Source organism: Peromyscus leucopus, chromosome 22 (genome assembly GCF_004664715.2).
Source record: "Peromyscus leucopus breed LL Stock chromosome 22, UCI_PerLeu_2.1, whole genome shotgun sequence".
Classification (NCBI taxonomy): Eukaryota; Metazoa; Chordata; class Mammalia; order Rodentia; family Cricetidae; genus Peromyscus; species Peromyscus leucopus.
The window spans coordinates 13,773,101-13,791,672 of record NC_051081.1 but is presented as its reverse complement, the minus strand read 5'-3'; the positions used below and the strand labels follow the sequence as shown (position 1 = coordinate 13,791,672).

General features: G+C 38.0%; 2 protein-coding genes and 1 non-coding gene across 3 annotated transcripts; all 3 read right to left on the bottom strand.

Moving 5' to 3' along the window:
- Positions 1-2,743: 2,743 nt before the first annotated feature.
- On the bottom strand, positions 2,744-2,852 carry LOC114709710. Its single transcript, XR_003736965.1, has one exon. It is a non-coding gene; the product is annotated as a U6 spliceosomal RNA (small nuclear RNA).
- A 747-nt stretch (positions 2,853-3,599) lies between these two features.
- On the bottom strand, positions 3,600-4,480 carry LOC114709650 (small nuclear ribonucleoprotein-associated protein N-like). The gene has a single exon (XM_037198257.1). The coding sequence runs from the start codon at positions 4,446-4,448 to the stop codon at positions 3,726-3,728; it is 723 nt and encodes a 240-aa protein (XP_037054152.1). The 5' UTR covers positions 4,449-4,480; the 3' UTR covers positions 3,600-3,725.
- A 275-nt stretch (positions 4,481-4,755) lies between these two features.
- Positions 4,756-5,016, bottom strand: LOC114709657 (SNRPN upstream reading frame protein-like). Its single transcript, XM_037198256.1, has one exon. The coding sequence runs from the start codon at positions 4,999-5,001 to the stop codon at positions 4,783-4,785; it is 219 nt and encodes a 72-aa protein (XP_037054151.1). The 5' UTR covers positions 5,002-5,016; the 3' UTR covers positions 4,756-4,782.
- Between the last annotated feature and the right edge of the window lie 13,556 nt (positions 5,017-18,572).

The window sequence follows — 18,572 nt, the reverse complement described above, 5'->3', positions numbered from 1 at the left end:
TGTGTGTGTGTGTTTGTCACTTTATTTTTTCTTTATATTATGATTACATCATTATAGCCCTTCCTTTGCCTTTTGCCAACCCCTCCTACATACCCTCCCTTACTTACATTCACATTCATAGCGTCTTTTTCTTTAATTTTTGAGATATTGTTGGTATAAAAGTGGTGAGTGCATGTGTTCTTAAATATACAAATACAACCAAATCAATCCATATAATGTTACATATATATACATATATAATAACACACACACACACACACACACACACACACACACGTTTCAGGGATGATCATTTGGTATTGGGTAACCAACTGTATACTCTTCCTTGAGGAAGAATATTTCTCCTGTTCTCAGCATTACTGTACTTACTTGTAGTTCCTTGTTTAAGGTTGGGGTCTGGTGAACTTTTTGCCTTCCACATCAGCATGTCTATTGGTGTCTTACTTGTTAAGGTCACATTTAGGAAGCCATGTTTATGAGACTTTTCACAGGTATAGCATCTGTGACATTTCTATGAAGCACAATTTCATAATAAATTTCCTATTCATGTGGCTCTGACTATTTCTGCCCCTTCTACAATGATATTTGAGCCTTTGGTGCAGGTGTTGTGCTGTAGATGTATCAATTGTAACTGAGCTCCATAATGTTATATTTTTGCCAAGTGGGCTTGTCTATAATGGTCTCCATCCTGTTACTTCTACTAATACTTAATCACTTTCTTCTATATTGTTGGAATCATGAAGCACAAATCAATGCTCATTCCAGAGTCATGGTTTAAACTACTGTGAACCGAATGTAATCAAAGTTGTATGTTTTATTTTATGTCTGTATACATTGCATAAAGCTTTCTCCTAGGAAGATCAAGTTGCATCATTTTTGTGATTTTAGCAGTTCACAATATTATTATTTGTTATTTTCAGTCTATCAGATATATATTGAATTTTTGCACTTACCAAAACCTTTAGACTATATCCAATTATTATGCAGCCTAGATTGTAGCTGTAGATTTCCCTGGTCCTGCCCAGCCCCATGAATCCTGCAGCCACTTATAAAATAATCACTCAGAAGCTTATATTAATTAAAACTGCTCAGCCATTAGCTCAAGCCTACCATTGACTAGTTCTTACATTTAAACTCAGCCCATTTCTGTTAATCTATATGTCACCACGTGTTCTGTGACTTTACCTGTGTGCTGTTTAATGCTACTCCCTAGATGGTGGACTAGCATCTACTGCCTCAGCCCTTCCTCTTCCCAGAATTCTCCTTGTCGCCTTATCCCACCTATACTTCCTGTCTGGCTACTAGCCAATCAGCATTTTATTAAACCAGTGTACAAAAGCATTATTCCACAGCACTAGATTACTTAAACTTTTTAATGAAATAATCTGTAAGAGAAAATTCCAATATTCATTATATAATAGAAAATCATTATCCCTTATGAGAAGTGAATAATGAAATAATATGCAATATTCACCTAGACAGCTACCAACAGATAGTTAAATATATTTGTCTATATATTTTATATATCATATAATTCAACATATGCTGAAGGTATATGTGTATCTGTGTAAGTCAAACTAATGTAGTCTGAAAGTGATTTCAACTATTTCTTATGTACTCCCTAAGAAAAGACATTTTGTACAGAAGTTTCTGATAATTTTATCCTTTAATATTAGATTTATAATAGTGAGAATCAGACTAGATTTCACTGGAAAAAGAGGGAGAAAGCTTTAAATCTGCTGTAATCAGGGTGTAAGTTATACACAGTTGGCTAGTCTATATAATGTCTTATCCTCCCACCCACTTTGTTTTGAAACTTTTTTGTTTCAGTACCTGGTTTCCAAGCAGGTATGTCTCCCAGCCAAGTGAAAAGATGTCTTTTTTTAAAATTTGAATATTTTTTATTCATTTTATGTACCAACTACAGATTCCCCTGTTATCCTTCCTCCCACTCCCCTCCCAGCCTCCCCCACCAACCCATCCCTGATCCCCTCCTCCAAAAGTTAAGGCCTCTCATGGGGAATCAGCAAAGCCTGGTGTATTCAGTTGAGGCAGGACCAACCTCCTCCCCCTTGCATCAAGGGTGAGCAAGGTGTCCCACTATAAGTAATGGGCTCAAAACACCAGCTCATGCACTACAGATAGAGCCCGATCCCATTGCCAGGGGCCCCTTAAACAGACCAAGCTACACAACAGTCTCTCCCACATGCAGAGGGCCTACTTCAGCCCCAAGCAGGTTCCACAGCTGTTGGTTCAAAATTTGTGAGTTCCTACAGGTTTGGTTCAGTTGTCTCTGTAGATTCCCCCATCATGATCTTGAACCCCCTTCCTCATATAATCCCTCTTCCCTTTCTTTGACTAGGCTTCTGGGGCTTGTCCTGGTGCTTGGTTGTGGATCTCTGTATCTGTTTTCATTAATTACTGAATGAAAGTTCGATGATAACAGTTAGGGCATTTACCAATCTGATTACCGGAGTAGGCCAGTTCAGGTACACTCTCCACTATTGCTAGTAGTCTAGACTGGGGTCCTCTTTGTGGGTTCCTGGGAATTTCCCTAGCACCAGGTTTCTCCCTAACCCCATAATGTCTCGCTCTATTAAAATATCTCTTTTATTGCTCTCTCACTGTGTCCCTTTCCCAGCTTGACCATCCCATTCCCTTATGTTCTCATCCTCTATCCCTTCTCCTCTGTTGTCCCCCCTCACCCCGAGTTTACTCATGGAGGTCTCATCTGTTTCACCTTAAAAATGTGGAACACGGCACAAATTTGAGTGTGTCATCCTCGTGCAGAGGTCATGCTAATCTTCTCTGTATTATTCCAATTTTAGCATATGTGCTGTTGAAGCGAGCACAGTGAAAAGATGTCTTATGTGAGCACATAGCTTGAAAACAAAACTGACTTTATAACACATATGAGAGCATAACAATGGATTATGATTTTTATTTTTCACACATTTTTCTTGAAACATTCAGATTCAGATTTTATGTGAATCACTCTATTTTTGCAACTGCACAGTTTTGGTTTCACTTGTTCTGTCAAATGGTTCCAGTTCTTTGTGGAAGCCATCCGTGAATATAAGGAGTGACATTTTTCTAGCAATGCACTTCACATTGCAGTAACAAGCTTGGGCTTTTCTGTGGAATGACCCCGAAATGGGTAAAACTGGGAGTGATGAAGCTCTATCAAGGTGAATGAATACTGTTTTATTAGATGAAGCAAATAATTTGTTCTGTCAATCTTTTTTTTTTTCTTTTTTGCTTCAGTGATAGTGAAGACTTTTAGAAACATGGGTAGTCTCTCACATCCCATATCTGATAAATATCCATTTGATACATCTACACAGACACACCGGATTTTCTCCTGCTGGCTTATCCTCCTCCAGAAGAATCTGAAATTCAAATTCTTCACATTATACCTGGACTGTATCCCTTGTGGAATCTGCCAATGCATTTTTTGAGTTTTAGTTCAATGTAAAAGGAGTTGATATTCACAAAAGCAGATGGAGTAGTATAATGACTATTCTGCTTTTATTCTTTTTCAGGGTGGCTAAGGATATGGATTTTGGCATAATTTCTGGACCCAATTCTCAGTTTTTTTTTCAATTGCTCTGTGTATTTATTAGCTATAATTAATGCAGTAAGAGGGGTCAAAAAGCTTTCAGGCTACATAATTTCACAAGACACATTGCAGGGAAAAGGAAAGGCTGATATTTATCAACCATATCTTAGGGTCTTGGTGGACGCATTCCTGGGGGAGGTGGGCCTCTAATTCCTGGTGGAGGGGGTCTCATTTCTGGAGGGGGCATGCCTATAGGTGTCCCTTGAGCAGGGAGAAGGCCAATTGGTGGGCCCATGGGTGATCTCATACCAGGTGGAGGAGCCATAATTCCTGGAGGTGGGGTTGCTCTGCCTACAGGTGGAGGTGGAGTTCCATGTCCTGGTGGGTATTGGGTTGGGGCTCCAGCAATGCTGGCAGTGGCAGCAACTGCAGCAGCTGCTACAGTGCCTCTCCCTTGTGGAGTCATGACCTGCTGGGATGGACCTCCAACTCCTCGGACAGGGCCTGCTAATCCAGCAGGAGCTTGGGGAATAGGTACACCAGCTGGTATTCCTCTGCCAGCTGCCCTCCCAACCCCAGGGCCACCTGCAGCGCCAGCAAGTGGCACATGAGCAATACCAGTATCTTTAGGAGGTGGACCCTCTACAGTCATGGATACCAAGTTCTCTCTGGGTAGCAAGACAAGACCCAAAACCCGTTTTTCTTCATGCTCTGGCTGTTTTGCATCCTTTGGCTTGATCTTTCTGAACTCATCATAACCACAGAGGATCAAATTCATATGCTTGTCAAAAGCCTTAAAGGTGCCAATGAAGATTCTTTCATCTTGCAGGATACATCTCATTCTATAGTCAATGTGCTGCAGCATCTTGCTACTCTTACCCACAGTCATGATTGCTGTCCCACAATAGCTGTTTCAACAGTAAAATATCAAGGCCAGCCTGGGCTACCAAGTGAGTCCCAGGAAAGGCGCAAAACTACACAGAGAAACCCTGTCTCAAAAAACCAAAAAAAAAAAAAAAATCCTTAATACTTAGGGGAGGGCTATAAATAAAGGTGTGGATGTAGGTTCTTAGACACAATGTAAGCTTGACTGAAGTTTCAGACAATGGATGGGTCCATATGTCTCCATCTCCATCCAGATCCAGGGGATCCTGATGCCCTCTCAGGCCTCTGCAGTTTCCTGTTTTCCTCGATTTCCACCACCTTGATGTTTCAATACTACTTTAACCACCTCTTGGTGTCTCAGCTAAGAACGCCTGTCTCAGTTCTGCCTGGAAATCCACCACAGGAACTTGCTGCTGCTGCTGCTGAGAATGTGGGTACAGGTGGCACTCTTGGTTGCTCAGTGAGGCAGGCCTTCTACGTTTGACCTGGACTTCTTCCTCTGGCACGTGCTGTTCAGTCATTCTTCTCAGGTGTAAGAGATCCCTTGCTCGCTCCATCGCGTTTAAATTGCTCCTCAGAACCAAGCGTCAGACATCTCCAGCTCCCTCTCCTCTCTACGCCAAACTTGCCGCAGTGGCTCAGGTTTATCTCACAGCTCCCTAAGCATGCGTCCCACCCAATGATGCACATGCGCACATTTTTGCCGCAATGCCCCAATTCTCAGTTTTATCTTTGCCTACTGACATGCTGATATCAATTCCTAGCCATTAATCACTTTCCATTCCTTCAATAACATAATATATGAATTATTGAAATCAATATTGTTTAATTTTCAATCAGAGTATAAACTTGCTTTTTTGTACCCTCTAATGCTGTCAATTTACAGTTACTTTAATGTTTATCCTGCATAAACTGTGTGATGCCTTGTGTTTCTCAAGTAAAAGTATCTCAAGTCTTATTAAGCTTATTTCAAAAGAATATAAAAAGGGAAGCTGGTTCCACTGCTTGAATGTGACCAAAAAACTACTAATCTTTCTGTCAAGAAGCTATGTGTGAAGGCTTATGGTAATGCATAAGTGAATTCATAAGTTAATGAGTAAGTGAATTCATATAAGTAGAATAAATTTAATTTATTCTTATATTTATTAATTGGGATTCCCTTTTTCTAATACAAGTTAGCTGCAAAAGCTGATAAGTTAGAGCCCTATAATCCTTATTAAGATTACTTTGCTTTATTACTCTTCAAAAATTGCAACTACTTTTCTTACAAAACTGATGTTATATGTGATGCTACATGATGATTATTGATGTATATGTTTATTTGTTATTTGTATACTTATATAAATTATTATGATGAGTTTGTGGGAAAAATTGCTTGTACAATATACAATAGATTTATAGATAGTTCAATATCTTTCAGAAAAAATAATTCAATAATAAACAGGAATGTATAAAATATAAAGATATGTGGTTCAATTGTGTTGCTCCCAATCATATGTAGCCACTGAATTTCAAATATAAATGAACTTTATAATGGAAACAATAGTAAAATGGAATCTCCTGCACTTTTTGAAATTGCCTTAAAAATTCATTTCCTTCAATTATTAGCCATGTACCATGTATTCGGTAGCTACATGTAGCTTGTGGCTATCAGGCTGGATGATAGAGAAAGTTCTATTGATCAATACTAGTCTTTAATATCAGATAGGTTTGACATAATGTTCTAGTTCCAATTCCATTATCTGGATGATTTTTCAAGAATTTTTTTTTTTTTTTTATGAAATCTGTTAAGTTCCATGTCATGGTAATCTAGAATTTTGAGATTGAATTAAGATCTCTAAGCTCTGGATTATCTTTAGGTAGTTGTACAAAGACAATCAAGCAATTTGAAAACAAAAATGAGGAAAGCTCCAAAGATATGGCATCAAAAATCCAAACGATTTAATTGTTTTTCTACAGTAACTCTTCATCTGCTACATATTCTATTTCAAGAAATCTTCCTTCACTCCTAGCAGAATACAGGCTTCTGCTTCTCATACTGATCCAATGAACACTCAAAAGGTCTTTCCATTTTTGCTGCCATCCTTTAATCATGCACTGTTTTCTGTGGTCTGAGAGAATGATGCATGTGAGGAATGAAAGGACCTGGCTTCAATAAATATTAGGAACCAGAAATATTTTATCACATAACATGTAGAAGCTGTAATTTAAATCCAGGTCTTTGTTAGAGTGGTTTTCAACAAAACCTAAGAAGCCAACATCGGCATCCTGTGATTAATGGCATATGAGCTTCCCAAATACTGGTAACAAAGGCATGAGATCTCAAGTGCTGGGATTAAAGACATGTGACTCCCAAGTACCAAAATTAAAGGTGTGTGCCACCACTGCCTGACTCTGTTTGATCCAAGAGCCAGACAAAGAATGGAATAGCATCTGTATGATATTTGCTTGGGAATCAAGGGAAGTAATTAAAAAAGATATCAGCTCATCACCTCTTCACGTGCATAGCTAATAGTAGAAACTCATTATTAATTGGTTCTTTTTCAAAAGTTCCTTTTATTAATTAGTAATAAGAACAGAGAAGAAAGAATTCTTTACTCCTCATTATCCAAGGGAGACTTTGCATTAAGTATAAGAACTTACTTTTTATGTCTTCTTGGCTTATCTCTCTCTCTCTCTCTTTTTCTGGATGGTTTTTCATCTAGTAAAAGCTTACCTTTTTGTAAAAATACCATAGTTTACAAAATGATTTTTCTTCATTAAGTCTCTTTACCTTATTTACTTCAACAGTTCTCAAAAGCCACGATTTCCTTTTTGTTAAAATGTCTTAAGTCCAATTAGAGAGATATTGGTTATGGTTGAGGCATGGATATCACTACTTCACTCTTAGGGTTTTCATGCTATGCTGGTCATTGTTGTGGTTCATAGCTGTCACAGCTAGATAGGACTGTTGGAAGTTTGAATGGCTCCTTTAGAAGCTTGAATGGCTCCTCCTTGTGGTTATACATTGTATACCCTAATAAGATTTGCCTGAAGACCAGAGAACAGAACAAGCCACTAGATTGAACACTGATGCCAGGCAGTGGTGGCACACACCTTTAATCCTAGCACTCAAAAGGCAGAGATCCAGATGGATCTCTGTGAGTTCAAAGCCACCCTGGACTGCATGAGATTGATTCAGTCTAGGAGAGAAACAGAGCCAGGCAGTGGTGGCACACACCTTTAATTCTGGTACGTGGGAGTCACATGTCTTTAATCTCAGCACTTGAGATTTCATGACTTTGTTACCAGTATTTGGGAAGCTCATATGCCATTAATCCCAGTACTAGAAAGGAAATGATATGGCAGGCAGAGAAAAGTATATAAGGCATGAGGAGACAGGAACTAAAACCCCTTTTTGGCTGGACTCCTTTTGACTGAAGACCCAGACACATTCAGTCAGAGGATTTGTGGAGTTGTAGAGGTGAGAAGTAGCTATAGATTGTTCCTTTGTCTCTCTGATCTTTCAGCATTTACCCCACCATCTGGCTCTGGTTTTTATTATTATTATTATTATTATTATTATTATTATTATTATTATAAGACCATTTAGGATTCACACAAAATCTGGTGCCCAACTTGGGGCATAAATTCATGAAAAAGCCACTTGTCTGTGACTTTGCAGCCACTGGCCCAGGCCCAGGCCCAGGCCCAGGCCCAGGCCCAGGTTCGGCCCAGGCCCAGGCTCAGGTTGAAGCTCAGGCTCAGGCTCAGGCTCAGGCTCAGGCTCCAGGCAAGCTGGAATTAGCTGCTTTTACATGTTCCCCCATTCAGACACCTGTCTCTTTAGTTTCTTCCCTTTGGCTTTCTCTGGACCCCTCCTTGGGTTTCTGCCACACCATCATCTAAATTGTCGTTGTTGGCAGATTTGGTGAGTTAATTGGTATTTCTTAAAGGGAGGAATTAGTTTAAAAAAGTTTTTTCCCACATTAAAAACTGGGAAACATTTTTACAATGGAGGGAGTTTGGTCTCTGTTTGATAATACGATAACAATAGATGGTTTGAAACTGGAACAATTAAATGAGAGGCTAATTAATATTGATGAGATTTATGTAATGTCAATTATAAATATTATTTGATCATTTCTCTTTTATCATTAAAAATAGGTTAATATGAATGCCAAGATAAAGGTTTTTAAAGGAAAAACTAATTAATACAGATCATAGAGATATTCAGACCCAGACAGAAACTGAAGGGACAATCAATCTCAGCATTGAATTATAAGATTATAGAGAAACAGCCTAAGACTTTCAAACAACCAACCTTAATTTATCCAGTAACCTTATAGGAACTGCCAAATGATAGCTATCCCCCAGACTGTGTATGACTTGAATGGACTCCTATGCAAATGTTAGATTTGAGGAGATACAAAGAAGCAGTAGTTCCATATGGCATCCATTCATCTTTTGTGAAGCAGATGTTAAACTCAAGGTGAACTTATAATAGAATTATTCCTTAAGAATGGAGAGATTTGGTTATAGCAGTCTTAGAGGCTGGTCCCCAATTACAGTGGAGAACCTGATGGAAGGATGAGGCTAAGACCATTGAACAACAAAATAGAGCTAGAGGTATTAAAATATCCCAAGACCAACTTCTTGGAGAAGGTGATTATGCTGATGTAAAGAGACAATCTTTATATGATGACCACACCCTAGCTTTATGCCTAATGGCAGCCTTGAATGCTTGTGACAAAATTGAAAAAGTAGGATAGAAAATTATGTCATTTACAAAAGTTATACAGGCCCCAAAATAAACCTTCATTGATTTCTTACAAAGACTGACTTCAGCAGTAGTCAGAAGGATACCAAATTCAGAAGCTAGACAAATAATAATTGAATCTCTGTCTTTTGAAAATGCTGCCGGGCGGTGGTGGCGCACGCCTTTAATCCCAGCACTCGGGAGGCAGAGGCAGGCGGATCTCTGTGAGTTCGAGGCCAGCCTGGGCTACCAAGTGAGATCCAGGAAAGGCGCAAAGCTACACAAGAGAAACCCTGTCTCGGAAAAACCAAAAAAAAAAAAAAAAAAAAAAAAAAAAAAAAGAAAATGCTAATGCACAATGCAAAAGGATAAATAGGCCATTAAAGGCAAGATCAGCAAGCACCCTTGGAGGAATAGATCCAAGATATAATCAATATTGAATCTTATGACCATGATGATGCTTGGATAGGAGAGATGATTTCCAGAGGTTTGAAGAAAAATAGTAATATCAAATGCTTCAATTGTGGTAAACAAGATCACCTAAACAGGAACCATTAACATAACAGCCACAGATTCCCTTGTTCTCTCCCTTCCTGCCCCCCTTCCCTTCCAGCCAGCCCACTCCCCATTCCCACCTCCTCCAGACCAGGGTCTCCCCCAAGGACTGAGATCGACCTGATAGACTCAGTCCAGGCAGGTCCAGTCTGCTCCTCCCAGATTGAGGCAAGCGTCCCTGCATAAGTCCCAGGTTTCAAACAGCTAACTCATGCAACGAGCCTAGGACCTGGTACCACTGCCTAGATGCCCCCCAAACAGATCAAGCCAATTGATTGTCTCACCTATTCAGAGGGCCTGATCCAGCTGGGGGCCCCTCAGTCTTTGGTTCATAGTTCATGTGTTTCCATTCGTTTGGCTATTTGTCCCTGTGCTTTATCCAACCTTGGTTTCAAAAATTCTCGCTCATACAAACCCTCCTCTTTCTCACTAATTAGACTCCCGGCGCTCCACCCGGGGCCTAGCCATGGATGTCTGCATCCAGATTCCTCAGTCCTTGGATGGGGTTTCTGGCACAACTATTAGGGTGTTTGGCCATCCCATCACCAGAGTAGGTCAGTCCTGGCTGTCTCTCGACCATTGCCAGCAGTCTTTTGTGGGGGTATCTTTGTGGATTTCTGTGAGCCTCTTTAGCACTTTGTTTCTTCCTTTTCTCATGTGGTCTTCATTTACCATGGTCTCCTATTCCTTGTTCTCCCTCTCTTTTCTTGATCCAGCTGAGATCTCCCACTCTCTTTCCCTTGACCCTCGCCCTTCATTGCTCCCACTCATGTCCAGGCTGTTCATGTATATCTCATCCATTTCTCCGTCATGGAATCGAATTGAAGACCCTGACATTAACCCACACACCTATGAACATATAATATTTGACAAAGAAGCCAAAAGTGTACAATGGAAAAAAGAAAGCATCTTCAACAAATGGTCCTGGCATAACTGGATATCAACATGTAGAAGGCTACAAATAGATCCATATCTGTCACCATGCACAAAACCTAAGTCCAAGTGGATCAAGGACCTCAACATAAATCCAGCTACTCTGAAACTGCTAGAAGAGAAAGTAGGAAGTAGTCTTGAATGCAATGGCATAGGAGATCACTTCCTAAATATAACACCAGTAGCACAGGCACTGAGAGAAACAATCAATCAATGGGACCTCTTGAAACTGAGAAACTTTTGTAGAGCAAAGGATACGGTCAACAAGGCAAAGTGACAGCCTACAGAATGGGAAAAGATCTTCACTAACCCCACATCTGACAGAGGACTGATATCCAGAATATATAAGGAACTCAAGAAATTAGACATCAAAACGACCAACAGTCCAATTGAGAAATGGGCTTTAGAACTAAACAGAGAATTCTCAACAGAGGAAACTCAAATGGCTGAAAGACATTTAAGGAATTGCTCAACATCCCTAATCATCAGGGAAATGCAAATCAAAACAACTCTGAGATACCACCTTACACCTGTCAGAATGGCTAAGATCAAAAACACTGGAGACACTTTATGCTGGAGAGGATGTAAAACAACATTTTTTTCAAGAAATAGTTCCAACAGACTGACCCTCTCTTTTGGATTATGCAGAAGATATGACAAAGGCAGTCATTGGACTAATGAATGTAGACCAACAAGGGACAGACAAGGTAATCCTTTGCCTTTGATCTTGAGAAATGCCCTGAGGAGCCTCTCGAAGGTCCCCAGGTCAAATTCTTCCTTTCAACTCCCCCATTTGGGTCTAATAGATTTACAATAGAATGCATAACTGAAGAAGTCTATTGAAGAATTATTGAAGGAAAATTTTGTTTAAGAGTTATATTCTCTAGGCTGGTTCCAAGTTATACAAAGTACAATTTAAAGAGAGCACTTGAGAGCTTGTTAAAGATTTAGACCCTTGGGTCCTGTTCCCACCACTAAGACCTACTCTGTAAGAAAATATAATTTAAGATTACCCATTGCTTCATCGGAACATGAACATTTGAGAATCAATGATGTAAGTGATAGTGAAATTACACTGAAAAATACTGTTCTTTGACTTTGACAACTGCTATCATTTCTGAAGGTGACAATCAAACTAAGTGCAGAAAGAGAAATCCTTTATCATTCCATAGATTGTGCTGCACACATGCAATTTATTTTTATACTTATTGTCAAGTATGACACTGGTAGAGTTTGACATTGTTGAATTTACCTGCTTCAGCTAATACCTTGCCTGTTTGAGCTTACTTTTGTACCACTACAATTAGACTGCTTTTCTTATGGTAATAACATTCCAAAATATTAACACCCATTTTCCATATAGACTGCTTAGTTCCAGTTACTTGTTTAGATATTTTAAGAAAAATAATTGCATTTTATTATTTAAATGCATTTTCATTCTACAAAGAGAGCATTCGGAGAAATCTGTCAAGTATGATGTCTGACAAAAAATGGCTAAAATTGTCTCATTCACTCAACAAATGTTTTGTGAAGGTCTCTAATTTTCCAGATCTTAGTAGCAGACAGTTCACAATGAATGGAGTGGAAAGAAAAAGTCTTGATTCTCAAAAGGTTTATATTATATAAACAGAGGATACATGCTGTGTAAGCAAAGATACAACTGCATCAATTTCAGTTATTAAAAATAAAACAGGGAAATTATAAAAGGAGACAATGAGCCACAGCCGCAGGAAGGACACTCTGAGCTGTAGGCCTCCACATTTTATATGCAAAACTTCTCAATCTTTAGTTTTCAATCTCGTTGATTTGAAATGCTTTGTGTGGTTGTTATTTTATGTTACTTTCCCCAGGAAGTGCCAATTTCATTACTCTTAGGTCAAAGACCAGGATTAAAATGACAGGCTTTTATAAAGAAATTTTTATATCATGAAGACATTTGATTTAACAATAGTAAGATGGAGACAAAAGAAAATTGGTTCTGTAAAACACAATTAAGTTATATGCTAAATGTTAATGTTTTCAACATTATTTTAAGATGGCCCATCTGTCAAATTCTCCCTTTTAACCAAAACCTAAAGAGGTTAATTTGTATCTAGTTTCTTATATATAATAAAGTAGTATAATTAAGGATATTGTAATGCCACATTACAGAATTTCTTCCCTACTGTGTAGTGTAGTTTCCTAACTACAAAGAAAACAAGCATATGGGAAAGAGGCATAAATCATGAACTGAATTTGATTAAATTGTTAAGATATCAGACATCTGAAAAGGGATTGGCTAAATAGTGCAAGATTGGATATACAGAGCCTTTTCATGTCTCTATGTATTTACATTGATGAGACAGGAAGCAAAGTAAAAAGAAGAGTTATTGATATGTAATCTATTATATATTACTATTGTATAAACTGCTATGCTGGGTCACAAATACATTATTGCTCTTTCTATGTTCATAACTATGATTTTTGTTCATTTTATTAATTATAATTATATAATTGTATTTTTAGTAAATTAAAGTTCCATGTGTCAGTTTGTAAGCACTCATAATCTCACAGGTTGTTAAATTATACAAATTTGCATTGATAGGATCATCCACAAGTGCTCTAACACTGACCTATACATATATTAAAACACTTCCCACCAAAGTTTTCATTTGGATGTCACATTGCTATATTTAATGATCTCATTCAGACCTCACCCTTAGTTTAATATTGGCAGAATATTCTGACACTGATGCCTATTTTTCTATTACAAAACCCCCAATTTTCTTTACTTTTAGACTACTTAATTCATGTTTTATTTTTCTTTCCCTTTCCAGCTTTTTTTTCAGAGCTCTTCTTCACCATCAGCTATACACATGATTGCAGAGAGCAAATGAGGTCCTGAGTGAACGTGTATTGTTCTGTGATCACATGAGAGAATACCAAACCTTCAGATGCACAGGAATGGCAGGGCCTTCACTGTGTCAGGCTCATGGGAATGGCAAAGTTTTCCCCTGGTTCAATTATGGATATTGACAGACGATTGGCCTTCATATAAGAACAGTACATGCAAAAGTACACATGCCCACTTCTTCACCTAGGATGACCCCATAATCATGTCCTTCCAGGCTTCTCCCATTAATAGACCTCCTACTGAGAATAGGTAACCAACTTGTATTCACATTGAATATGATAGATGTGCTGAGTGTCCAGACTACTGGTAAGTCTCCATCTGAGTAAGTGGGTCACCTGATCCCATATTTAAGTCACTTATGCCTCTCCTTTATTTTAGTTGTTTAAGGTTTTTCAATTAATTGTATTTTTTATTGTATTTAACCTTAAATACATTTTTCACATATCCTATTTGCACATACACATGCTTACATATACATATATACACAAATGTATACTGTAGTTTATACATTATGAGTATAATATAAATTACACATATATGTATAAATTACAGAATAAATTAAATATACATAAAAATAATTAACAGCCAACTAGAAATCTTTAATAAGGAAACCATTTTTAATTTTTAATGTTTTCAATTAAAAGGAAAAAAAACACAAAATTTTGAAAATGTCTCAAACTTACTGGATGTGTACATGATAGACATTGTTTTAAATGATTTATTTAGTCTCCCATTGCTCCAAGTCAGGTTTCTAGATTCAGTTATGTGAGCTACATATGTGATCAGTTCTTACAATAGATGCACTGCATCAGGCTACAGGAAAAAAATGATGAAGAAAATTAGCAGATATCTTCTGGGTCACATTCTTACTTCAGTGGTTGTGAATTTCTATTTATGTCTGAAGGATGTTTGTTTAATTCTATGATGGCTAAAACCATCGAACCAGGATGAGATTCTTTTTTTTTTTTTTTTGGTTTTTCGAGACAGGGTTTCTCTGTGTAGCTTTGCGCCTTTCCTGGAGCTCACTTGGTAGCCCAGGCTGGCCTCGAACTCACAGAGATCCGCCTGCCTCTGCCTCCCGAGTGCTGGGATTAAAGGCGTGCGCCACCAACGCCCGGCCAGGATGAGATTCTTAATTGTTGTTTGCAGACAGGGCTACACCATATAAACTATTTCTACCCATTAATTCAGTTATATTCAGTGACTTGTAGTTGAAATAAATGTTGAAACACAACATTGTATTGAGGCTAAAATAGGTGCTGATCAAATTTTTCAATTTTAAATTGGTTCTTGCTATCCTATATAATTACTTATCATTCAATTTTTATAGATTGAGTTTGTCTGCTTCTTGTTTATCTGGAAGATGACTAGAGTCTGAGAGTAACATTGTTGGCAACTATGACACATTATGAAGTGGGAAATTTGTCCTTTCTTTAGAAAGCATTTCAGTGGTCAACTTTTTAAGTGTAAATGTGATAATCTATATCATGTTATATGATGCTGTAATTATAATAAGGTCTACAAGATGAATCACTTGAATGAAGGGCAAGCCTATTGATCTGAGTTTGAGCCTCAGGGTTTACATACTAGAAGGAGAAAAATGAATCCTGCAAATTGTCCTCTGACCTCCACATGTGAAATATGACATGCATGGACCAATCTAAAAATTAAATAAATGAATAAATACATGAATACATAAAATATAATACAATTAAAATTCTATATGTCAAAACACAACCATTTTCTGTACCTTACTCATATTAATAAAGTGGTTCCAGAGTTTGAATATTTGTCCAAAAATTTCTATGGGAAACATATCCCAGGTAAACAAGCTGCTCACCTTGGATTTTGAAGTTGGTCATGAATTACCTCCTCCATACAGTTTTATACTCTGTGGTGTCACAGAGGCAATGAATATTCTGACTTCATTCCCAAACATTGATTTTGTTTTATCTAATGGTAAGACATCTACTAAGTGAGTATTCTATGTATTGTTGTAGAGGAGCTTGATGTCAGGTGCATATTAAATGGTTAATATATGATTATGTAACTGAAAAATAAGTGATGAATATAACAAGTATAAGAAAAAGACCACAATTCATCTGATTGGATAACAAAAGGTAGTGTAACAATAAAATATTATGTAAACGTGAATGTAATACAACACTTTGTCTTATTTATGAATATATTCTAAGTAAACTTACTTATTATGTGTTGTTGTTGAGGTATAAGTTAAGTTACAAATGAGTCAGTTTTAGAAAATTTTCTAAATATGTGCTTCACTCTCCTCCACTCCAATACCAGTCCTGGAGTCTTATCCCCAGCTTTGTATTTGACTATCTGCTGCAGCCTCCCCTTCCACTCTGCCCTCATGCCCTGCGCATCATGCAGATATATAGCCTTCATTCAGGACCCTATCCATTTGTCTCAGTCGCCAATTCCTGCAGGAACTCTCTGTGAACTCACAAGCCACGCTGTCCTGAAACAGATAGGCTATCTGCACTCTTTCTCCTCTTCCAATTCCCATTCCCAAAGCAAGGCTTATCCCAGCTTTGTAACAGACCATCTGCTGTGGTCTCTCCTTGTCTTTACCCAATCCCAGGCATGTACACAGTTCCTGTAGGTATGTACACCAGGCTCTGCTCCCTTCTATGGATGTTCTCACCTCTCCCCATTCCTTGGTGTCAACTCCCTGTACCTAGAAACATGATCTACCTGGGATCCCCAGTCACCACATTTATCAGGATTCAAGAAAAATTTCCTACCAGACAACACACAACCACCACACTCTCAGAAGAAGCAGAGAAGCCAACAGAAACTAAGAAACAGGACACAAATCTAATAAACATCAAGGATAGACATCATCTCATGATAAAAGGATGGCAAAAGATATTTCAAGCAAATGAACACAAGACACAAGCAACTGTAGCCCTTTTAATGGTTGACAAAATAGATTTCGAATAAAAACAAACCAAAAGAGATTGGGAAAGACACTACATACTCACCTAATGAAAAATCCACCAAAAGGATATTGCAATTCTAAATATATGTATAAATACAAGGACACTCAGGTTCATAAAAGGAACACCATTGCATTTAAAAGCACACATTGGCCATCACACAGGGCTAGTGGGTGACTTAATACCTAAGACCAGATAGGCCAGGGATCCATGGGTAAACCAAATACTACTCTTCCTCTAAAAGAATGTAGCCATAAAATGACATCTAGCAGCATCCTGCTTGACTCACAGTTCAGTGTTTTGCTCAGCCACCATCGGAGATGCTTCCACCTGTAGCTGGTGGGAAAAAAATACACAGAACTATGGCAGGACAATATGCAGTGAATCAGAAACCTATACAACTCAGTCCTTACGGAATGTCTACATAAATCCCTCACTTTCAGGATCAGGGAACCCTGCAGAATAGGAAGCAGAAAGATTATAAGAGTGAGAGGGGATGGGGACACCAAGGAACTAAGATCTTCTAAATACAAGTGAATCTATGCACATGCAAACTCACAGAGCCTGTGGCAGCAGGCAGAGAGGTAGGACAGGTCTGCACCCGATGAGGTCCCAGCACTCAGATGAAAAGTGAACTCAAACCATCACCCTTATCCAGAAAGCTGTCCGGTTAATACCACTCACATATAAATAATTAGCTCTTTCCAATGGCATATCACTTCGGGTACAAATCACTTTTAAGGGCAGACCCCATGCCCAGCAGTAGATGACCAACACAAAAAGAACTCAGTTGCTCCTTCGGAGGTTCTTTGTCTCCTAATGTTTTGTTATGGCAATTCTCCCCCCTTTTTTCCTTCTTCTTTGTTTTTTTTTAACAGTACAGGTTTTTTAATATATACATTACAGCTTCTAGTTTTGTGTTTCTATGGGATTCCAGTGTGTGTCTCTGTATCTATATATGTTTCTTATGCTTTTTTTCCTTTGGCTCTTTTCCTTCTATTTCTTCCTATCCAGTTTATTTCATATTTTTTTATTTTGTAGTATTATTATCATTATTTAGATGCCGGTTTTCTGAGGTGAGTCAGAATGGGTGTGGATTCTAATGGAAGTCCAGTTGTGGAGTAACTGGGAGGGGTTGAGGGAGGGCAAGCAGCAAGCAGAATATATATTGTTTGAAAATAATCTATATTTTCAATATATGAAAAATAGAAAAAATTTTCTAAATATGCAAGGTGCTAAGGGAGAAGGCAAGTGATTTTTGAGAATCATAGATTCTTCCAACAAACTTGTTCTTTGTACAGAGGCATTTTTGCTTCTGCTTTTTAACTAGCAATTGAACTGGTAACCTGTAAGTTAGGTTCCTTGAATTTCAAATGTGGTAGATTTAACTTTTTGTACCAGTTTTAAATTTCCATGTTTTGAACCAAAACAAAGAATATGGTAGGAAAATTTTGCCTCAGAGGCTGGCATGGTACATCACAGGCTCAGAATTCTTACTGCTATTTCAAATGTACACCCAGCATCCACATGGAGGTACACAACTGTCTAGAACACCACTTCCAGGACTCTGATTCCTTTTTCTGGTCTCTGTGGGCACTTGAAGTAGGTGCAAACAGATGTATGTGCAAGCAAAACATCCATAAACATAAAATAATGACATTTCCAGAATTAAAAATTACAGAGGCATGTGAATTACAGACATCTGTCATGTTGTATCCATAAGGAAACATTTCAAATTGTAAATAACCAATGCATAGCACATCTCTCAAACATATATATGAAATAACAAAAATAAAATACAAGTGTTACTTTTGAAAAATGATTTAAAGCAGTTTGTTTTTAAACATAACTCTTACATATTATAATTCTACTTCATTGCATCTAATCCTACATAATCGATATTGCATATTTTGAAAAACCACTTTGTTGATACTACACACAACTAAATGCACGAACGTTGACTTCTATGTTTCTATATTCATTCCTCAAATGTTTGTAATTAATGAAGGATTAGCTGTCTAATGACTAAATGGCAGATGTAGTCTCCTA